This window comes from Macrobrachium nipponense, chromosome 43 (genome assembly GCF_015104395.2).
Source record: "Macrobrachium nipponense isolate FS-2020 chromosome 43, ASM1510439v2, whole genome shotgun sequence".
NCBI classification, from domain to species: Eukaryota; Metazoa; Arthropoda; class Malacostraca; order Decapoda; family Palaemonidae; genus Macrobrachium; species Macrobrachium nipponense.
Genome location: NC_061104.1, coordinates 3,431,016 through 3,440,733, shown reverse-complemented (window position 1 = coordinate 3,440,733; position 9,718 = coordinate 3,431,016). Strand labels below are relative to the sequence as shown.

Genomic DNA, 9,718 nt, shown 5'->3' with positions numbered 1-9,718 from the left:
TAATTTTCCCATGATTCCTCCAAGTATACACAATAGATGTATATGTATAATTATACATACATTTATACACCCAAGACGAATAATACGTCCACATACGTCCAAAAAATTTATTCATACATCATTCTACGTGTTTCTCCATTCATCCATTTGATTATTTATTGATTCATTGACTTGTTTCTAGCGCTGTTATAGACAGACGCTTAGACGGCGGACGTACTGGCGGGAGGGAGGAGTGAGTGTGGACAGATCGTCGTTTATCTGGAGACAAATGGCGGAAGCGGCTTACTTCTTCGTCCTGTTTCTCTTTCCTGAAATGAAGAGGGGAAATGAGAAGAAGTGAGTAAATGTAGGAAATGGGAAGGAATGTCGATTAAATAGACGAGTGGCAGTAGGAAAATGTTACTAGACTAGGCCGATACTAGACAATGCTTCAGAGACTAGGCCTATATATTTGATAAATCGTATGAAACACACACACCCACACACACACACACACACACACACACACACATATATATATATATATATATATATATAATATATATATATATGTGCTAATTCATCGAAAACACATACTTCTATATATATATATATATATATATATATATATATATATATATATATATATATATATATATATATGCTAATTTCATCGGAAACACATAGGCCTATATATATATATATATATATATATATATATATATATATATTATATATATATATACATATATAAATCGTAGAAATCACGTAATACTACATACACGATAAATTACAGAAAACACATAAGCCTATTTATATGATCAACTATAAACCCATAGGTCTATATATGTTTAAACCACAGAAACAATAGGCCTAAGTACATGATAAATCGTAGAAAGCATACAGATGGGCTTAGAGATAGATGGAAAACGTTTAAAACTGATAGATATCTTAAAATTTAAAAACAGTTTGCAAATAACATTAAAAAGTTTAGAACATTTAAACGGCTGAAAAGTTAAAAAGGTTTGTAATGTTTAAAACCATTAAAACAAAAAAAAAACATAAAATTTAAAATATCTAAAAACCCGTGCAAACTAAAGGTTTCCAAAATTTAAAACCATTAAAACCTAAAAAAAAACATTAAAAAGTTTAAAAAGCTTAAAATTTAAAAAAACTTTGCAACGTTTAAAACATTAAAACCTAAAAATAATTTAAAGGCTTAATTAAAACATTTAAACCATTTAAAACTTTTTGAAAGGCTTAAAAGTTAAAAGAAAAATCTTTGTAACGTTTGAAACCATTAAAACCTTAAAAAATAATTAAAAAGTTTAAAACATTTAAACCACTCAAAACGTTTAAAAGGCTTAAGAGTTAAAAAGCTTTGCAAAGTCTAAAACCATTAAAGAAAAGAATATTAAAAAAATTAAAACATTCACATTTAAAACGTTTAAAAAGCTTAAAAGTTTAAAAGCTTAAATTTAAAAAGCTTTGCAACGTTTTTAAAACCATTTCAACCTAAAAAGAACATTAAAAAGTTTAAAGCATTTAAAAACCTTAAAGTTGAAAAGCTCTGCAACGTTTTTTAAACCCATTAAAACCTAAAAAAACACGAAAAAGTTTAAACACTGAAACCGTTTGAAACGAATAAGCCTCCATTAAAACGTTGGGAATCCACCCGTCGCTCAACAGATTCCCCAAAGGAGCGAATTCAATCAAGTGTTATCTCTCTCCTCTGATGTCACAGGTGTTAACTGTGAAATGTGGTCTGGGACACGACGCCTGTCCAAAATGTCCCGTTTGGGACCAAAGGGGGGTGGCGAGGGTGAGGGTGAGGGAGGGTGGGTGGGGGCCTGGAGTGGGGTAAAAGGGCGGGGTGTATATTGGAGGGGGGTTAACTGTGGATTGGTTTTTGAGAGAAGAGAGAGAGAGAGAAGAGAGAGAGAGGATAAGATAATATCTTCGTAGTAGTGATGAATTGTACGTATCTGCTTATTGTAAAATACAGTTATATATATATATATATATATATATATATATATATATATATATATATATATATATGTATGTTATATATATATATATATATATATATATATATATATATATTTTTATATATATATGTGTATATATATATATATGCAGAAGCCAGGTACTATGTCGTACCTCTAAGTAAATGGGGATACAATCCACAATGAAGTAAATTCCTCTTGTAGTTTAAAAATATATATTACTTGTATAGGATTAAGCTTCGACCATCAACTGTTGATGGTCGAAAGCTTTAATCCTATACAAGTAATATATATTTTAAACTACAAGAGGAATTTACTTCATTGTGGATTGATCAAATTTATCCCCATATATATATATATATATATATATATATATATATATATATATATATATATATATATACACACATATATATATATATATATATATATATATATATATATATATATATATATATATATACTATATATATATATATATATATATCCATGACCTCCAAGCTATCACTCCAGTACTTACCTGTCTCTTCTGTACTTCCAGTTCTCGACGTCGGCCACCGTCTCTGGGCAGGTCGACGTTATTGGTTTCCGGAAGTAGACAGGTGAGGGTCCCCGCTATCATACTCAGGACCCCAAAAATGGTGCTGGGGATGGCCCAGTGGTAGCCGCCCTGTATTTTTTTTGGGGGGGGGGGGAATGGGGGGAGACGAAAAGTTAGTATAAGATATGGTACCTCTGGTGAATCAATGTTTCGATGGTGGCTGAATTCAGATGAATTTGTTGGAAAATATTATGAAGTAAGATATTGGTATATGAATGTTCAAGTATGCAAAATGCATTAATTGATATATGAATATTCGTGTATAGAATTCATACATTGATATGAAATGTTCATGTACAATACTGTTTATGTATGTATGTATATATGTATCCATGCATGTATGTATATATATGTACATACATACATGCATATATTATATGTATATGTATATGTATATGTATATGTATATGTGTATATATAAAGATATATTATATATATATATATATATATATATATATAAATATATATATATATATGATATATATATTAACTGGGGAAAACCCTCATGTATTTCATACGGTAAGCGTGGACACGAAACGGAAGGCAGACCCCCACACCCACTACACAGACAGGCTCTCTCTCTTCTCTAACCCGGCAATCACCCCACTCTCTCTCTCTCTCTCTCTCTCTCCACCTCTTTCTCCCATTCTCAACAGGTAATGAAAATGAGAGAGTTGCATCATAACATAACGTTTATTTTACAATAACTAAATCAGTCGATTAACTAAAGTAATCCAGTCTTACAGACTAACTTAAAACAACTCATTGTCAAGCACCCCAAAAGTCCTGGGAACTCTGTCCCACCGAAATCCAGAACCATCCATTCCCAACCGGAATATCACTCACTGATAAATAAAAACACTTTGGCATCTGCCATCATGGCTTCGCCTTCCTCCCCGAATGTCTGTGCAAGTCTTCCCATAAACTTGGCATTATGAATAGAAGAGGCGCACACGCACATACGAATGCACACTTCGACAACGCCTCGCGGTTCTAGCTGCATCTAGTTTCACAAAGGCACTTTGGGAAGAGTTCATAAACTGTCGTACATTGACTTCCTGAACTAAGCACGTTTTATCTCACGCCACCCCTAGAAACTCATTGATCAGCTACTCTCAGGTCGTTACTCTGCACTGTCCTCCACATTCCACAGGTTACAGAGAATGCACGAACAATATATTATTAATCAAAACCCTATGTCTTACAGATTGCTCGGCCTCGCACCTATATGCTAGCTCCCGCCTAGCAAAATTGCTTATACAATATAAAACATTGGCCGGCTTAAAATAAAATAAGAAAACTGCACGTCTCTGGCATTATAAAATAAAGTCTTATCACGCTTTAATCTCCCAATAACACAAGACGCATATTTACTCTCATATTTTCTGCATTAGGATTCTTGAATATCCCTCTTCGCTTGTCTGCAAGTAACTGAACAGACAGCAACAGGCTATAACAGGCTGTAGCAACGGTAGGAAGACGGAATGCCTCCCTCATCGTAGAAGACTCTCACGGCTTCTTGTAGATCCCCAAAAAAAACACGCTGTAGAATTCTCCTCGAACACCCATCATGGAAATACTTGTAATCACCCTGGACAACATGGCAGCAGCAACCTCTCTTCACGGCTAGTGGGACGTCTTGCTGGAGTCGGGGATCGACTTTTGGGCGTTAGTATGTCAGTCAAGTCTCTGGTCAATCTAAGAAAATTAACCCAAAACATACTACCTCTATCAAACAACGATCTCAAAAAGGTCAGAAAATACTAACTGAACGTCTGCCCAATTAACTCCCTTAAATATGACTACTAAAATGATAAGTCATTATCACAACTCTCTAAGAAAAAAAAACATCAAGTTCTCCAATTCAATTCTCCAAACTCGCACATCAGCACACACACAACTCAGAAATCACAGCAACTCCACGGAATTCTGCACTCACATTTCGAACTCGAATGTGCTCACAAGAGAAAAAAAAAAAGAAAAAATTCGTAACAAGCCCAAGAAAGAAAAGAATCACGTAACACCCAGACCCAAAAATGTTCTCGCAATGCTCTGATATTACAGCAACTCACAAAATCAGCAAAAATCTCCAACTTTTAACAGCAAAAACCCCTCTACTGCTCAATAATTAATCACAATGAGACTTAATGTTAAACTCCCCTTTACGTAAATAGCAACCCTCGAAAAATTACACCTCCCGGTAAAATCAAATCCCCGTCCAAAAAAGAAATGCTACTTAAGCTCAATCCCCTAAAATCATATCTCTCATAGGAAAAGGAAGAAAAAATAATAAAAAAAAAGAATAATCACAAGTAGATTTCCCCAATCACAAAATACATAATACATGTATAATATGCATAACTCCCGCGTTTTCCCAAGAAATGCTCCATGTAAAGTTATGGAATTTGCCAGAAAGCAAACTCTCACACATGCGCTTTCGTGAAATGCTATAGCCACATTTCCAGATATTGCAAAAATTCTGATCTGTCACCCAATCAGAGGAAAAGAAACAGCAACAGCTTCAGCACACGGCTCATCACATCGCTTATCAGCAGAAAAATCACCTGACGGACGCATGCTCAAACAACAGCACAAAAATTGTCTAGTAAGACACATAAGTTTGGAAACTCATGATTCTCAAGAAAAAAGGTCTAACTGACACATTTCACAGAATTAACTCCAGGATATGACTAATGTGTTCAAAAATTTGTCTCGAAGACTTATTCTCTCAACATGACTTTTCCCCAAATTATATTTCTCCAAGAATAACACACTTGTGAACATAAAAAATGCACACACATCTCCATATAACTCGTAATGCACTAATGCCACTCGCCTCTAAATAGTCACGAAATCAAAAAAGAGAACCACAGAAATCTCCTCTTGTCTCGAAAAAAACAAAAAAAAAAAAAAAATCCATAACCACAAAAAAAAGAGTCACCCGCCCAAGATTAATTCCAACTCCATTATGAGACATCATATCAATAATAACACCACTCCGGTTATAAAAATATTTCCTCCATTTGGTTAATAACCAACCCCCTATATTATTCTCTTATTTCTCCAATAGCCACATGTCAGTAGAAAAAAAAAACACCACTCCAAGAATAGAGAATAATCACCTCTATTTCGGCAAATACAAAATATTTACCTCTATTTCCACAACAACTCCATGTGGAACAAAACAAGGCTCCAAATAATATATCTCCAAAAAATATGCACTCAAGGCAACTAACTCACATACTCCCAAATATTGCCCCATAATCTCCAAATATGTGTCTCCATTTGCAACAAAGATGGCTGCAAAATAATTAAATTGAACTAAACATAGCTCATACCACTATTGGCAAATATCAAAAATGGCCAAAAATATATCTCCCATATATTATATCTCAAAATATAACTCCAAAATAATATATACCTCCAATTATCTCTCCAAAATAATATATCTCAATTATATCTCAATTCTAACTCCAATTCTCCAGAGAATAACTCAATGTTATAGTCAAAAACTATAAAAACTCTCTCCGTTTAGCATAACTGCTAAAAAAAAGGCAAAAACTCGGCATATAAAACTGTCTAGAAAGTTCTAGAAAAAACCACCAATGTGCCACAAGTCATTATAATAGAATTCCCAACTCACAGTGTCTAAGCAAAGACTTCCCCATATGCACTACGACATAGCCATTAGAAAACTTAACCAAGTTTCCTATCTCTCACAAATTTGTCACAAATACAACAAAGGTAGTGTGCAAGAAAACTCACAATTTCTGGAACATAAATATCCAGAGAAAAAAATGTAGTGCCATTACGTATGCATTCAAAACATGCAAGAAATTCTCCCCTATATTACTCTATAGCATCAAATAGCTAAAACACGAACACGTTCTCTTAAATGACTCTAAGTCATGAACTGAGATAATATTCACACTAACTGGAGAGAAAAAAAATAACTTCAAATTCACCCTTGGTAAAAAAAAACCTGTGTCAGACGATGGCTAATTTCCAAAAAAAGGAGAAAAGAAAATCATCGCACCATTAACTATCTCCCGAACTCACTAGATGTCAAGCAATTATCTGCTGAACTCATAAAAAAAAAAGAAGAAGAAAAAAAATACTAAAATAATGTGTTGTTAGTTCTTCCCATAATCACAAAAGATTTCACCTCCCTTGACAGCATTACGGCACCCACGTATTAGTATATAAAAAATCAGTGTCCGAAATATCATTATCACAAAATCACCAAAAAAAAAATTGCTATCATCAAAATCATCAGTATCAGTACAAAAAATATCACCAATGTTAATGCTTGTCCATTCTCCAAAAATTCAGCAAAAAATTCAGCAAAATTCAGCAAAATCCCACACAATTCACCAAGATTCAGTCAGATTCATCAAGATTCAGCAAAACTCATCCCCGTGAATCACTGAAATATTCTCCAAAGTTACAAAAACTCAACAAATAATTAACACAAGACTTCTCCCATTAATTCATCGTAATAATTATCCCTGAATAATTATCTGTAATAATTATTGAATAATCTCCCATGAAATATCTCAAATCTCTCGTAAAACAATTCTCCCGTAATGATAATTATACTTAGGCAAACCTCCCGTGACACATCTCAAGTATAATAATTATTATTAATAATAATAATAACTCTCCACAGCAATAATTCTCAAGTATGGGTGAAATTCAAAATAGCATACAACAGTATTGCTGAATCTTATGACATACAATTTCTCCAGCATGCAACACCATGACATAACACCAATGCCACACAACACAGATACAACACCAATCATCGGCATTTCAAAGTAATTTCTCCAACACGATAAAAAAAATAATCTGTGTATCCCCCTTATATTTGTGTCTTTCAAGGCACAAAGAAACATATAACACATCCCGTGCATGTTAACTACTTTTCCCCTCATTCTCGTAAAAGAAAAATCTCTTTTTATTTCCTTTTCTCTTCCTCCAAGAGAGAGAAAAAAAAATCTCTTTTCTAAAAAAAAGACTCTACGGGCATTTCACTTCATCAACTAATCAATCAGCTGATATCTTAGCATTCAATGTCAAGGCCAAATCCATCCCCAACACTAAAAAAAAAAAAAAATAAAAAAAAAAAAAAAAGGAAAAGGGGGAATTCACCCACTCGAGACAAAAAAAAACTTTCTCCCCCCCCTGAGAACAACCCCTCAGTCAAGCGGCAGAACAGCCGAGGCATATCAGCAAGTAGTCCCCATCCCTGCACTATCTCTCGAGTGAGGCTAGTGGTACCCATGCAACTATCCTCCCAAGGGATGCCCGTACCCTCGCAATGCAAGGCGCCTCTCTGCAGAAATATGCTGAGCCCTTAAAATTGTGGCCGCTCTGTGTCTCTAAGCCAAATCTGCTTGTAAGCACAGTTCCATGCATAGAAAAATACACTCCTATGTTTTAAACAAAGACGAATGCATACGTCTATTATAAACACGTGCAAATAAAGAAAACACGTCACTATGGGAAAGAAAAAATTGTTTTGACCTCTTGAACCAATCCCATAACCCTGAAATATTTAAACAAAAACCCACTCCTTTCAAAAAACAATAGTTTAAACAACTCACCACTCCATAAATGGGGCAAAAAAGAACTCGAAAATTCTCCGTTAGAATATGTAAATCTCGTCGGCACAATACAAACGCGACCGGTGAGATGACCACTAGCAACACTCACTCATAAACTAGACTGAGTTGCTGTCTCACGACTCCCACCCTGAAGAATCTCCGGTACGGGCAAATTTGATGACCTTCCCCTAATAGAAAAATCTTTCCTCATCCCCCCATCCCACGGACGGACATTTCTCTACCCTTTTTCTAAACTGGCCAACCATCTCTTCATTGGCGTTCCTAGGCATAGAAAAGCAAGAAAACTTTCTATATCCCTCTTTACGCTGACACCACTATTACGTGGGAAAACCCTCATGTATTTCATACGGTAAGCGTGGACACGAAACGGAAGGCAGACCCCCACACCCACTACACAGACAGGCTCTCTCTCTCTCTACCCGGCAATCACCCCATCTCTCTCTCTCTCTCTCTCCACCTCTTTCTCCATTCTAACAGGTAATGAAAATGAGAGAGTTGCATCATAACATAACGTTTATTTACACAATAACTAAATCAGTCGATTAACTAAGTAATCCAGTCTTACAGACTAACTTAAAACAACTCATTGTCAAGTCACCCAAAAGTCCTGGGAACTCTGTCCCACCGAAATCCAGAACCATCCATTCCCAACCGGAATATCACTCACTGATAAATAAAAACACTTTGGCATCTGCCATCATGGCTTCGCCTTCCTCCCACCGAATGTACTGTGCAAGTCTTCCATAAACTTGGCATTATGAATAGAAGAGGCGCACACGCACATACGAATGCACACTTCGACAACGCCTCGCGGTTCTAGCTGCATCTAGTTTCACAAAGGCACTTTGGGAAGAGTTCATAAACTGCCGTACATTGACTTCCTGAACTAAGCACTTTTATCTCACGCCACCCCCTAGAAACTCATTGATCAGCTACGCTCAGGTCGTTACTCTGCACTGTCCTCCACATTCCACAGGTTACAGAGAATGCACGAACAATATATTATTAATCAAAACCCTATGTCATACATATATATATATATATATATATATATATATATATATATATATATATATATATATATATATATTGATTTATGTACAAAATAAATTAATTGATGTATGAATATTCATGTACAATAATACTTATGTACGTAGTATATATTCATATATATAAGTGTTATACTTATTTATACTAATATATATAATATATGCATATATAAAGTACTCTTAGTTGTTTTTAGTCATAACTTGGTGAAAAATAAAAAAGCCTTTGTGTATTATGAATTACCTACTCTGAATATCTTAATTGAAATCAAAGGAAAAGGATTTACATCAGGCTCGAGAAGAGAGAGAGAGAGAGAGAGTTTTACAGGACCCAAATTTATTCATTCCTTTAAGTAAGCAGAATGAAACTCGCTCTCTCTCTCTCTCTCTCTCCTCATGCTATCTCAAAGGAAAATGAGCAGTTGACGTAACTCAAATAAGAGCATAAGGAGAGAG

The 9,718-nt window shown here is 34.8% G+C and overlaps 1 protein-coding gene across 1 annotated transcript in view; it reads right to left on the bottom strand.

Annotated features, from left to right (window-relative positions):
• Positions 1-254: 254 nt before the first annotated feature.
• LOC135213773 (organic cation transporter protein-like) overlaps positions 255-9,718 on the bottom strand; it is a 38,263-nt gene continuing 28,799 nt past the window's right edge. The window contains exons 13-14 of the mRNA XM_064247900.1: positions 2,509-2,658; positions 255-308 (exon numbers count right to left, since the gene is read on the bottom strand). Of these exons, the coding sequence (XP_064103970.1) occupies positions 255-308; positions 2,509-2,658 (204 nt within the window). The remainder of the gene's footprint in view (positions 309-2,508; positions 2,659-9,718) is intronic.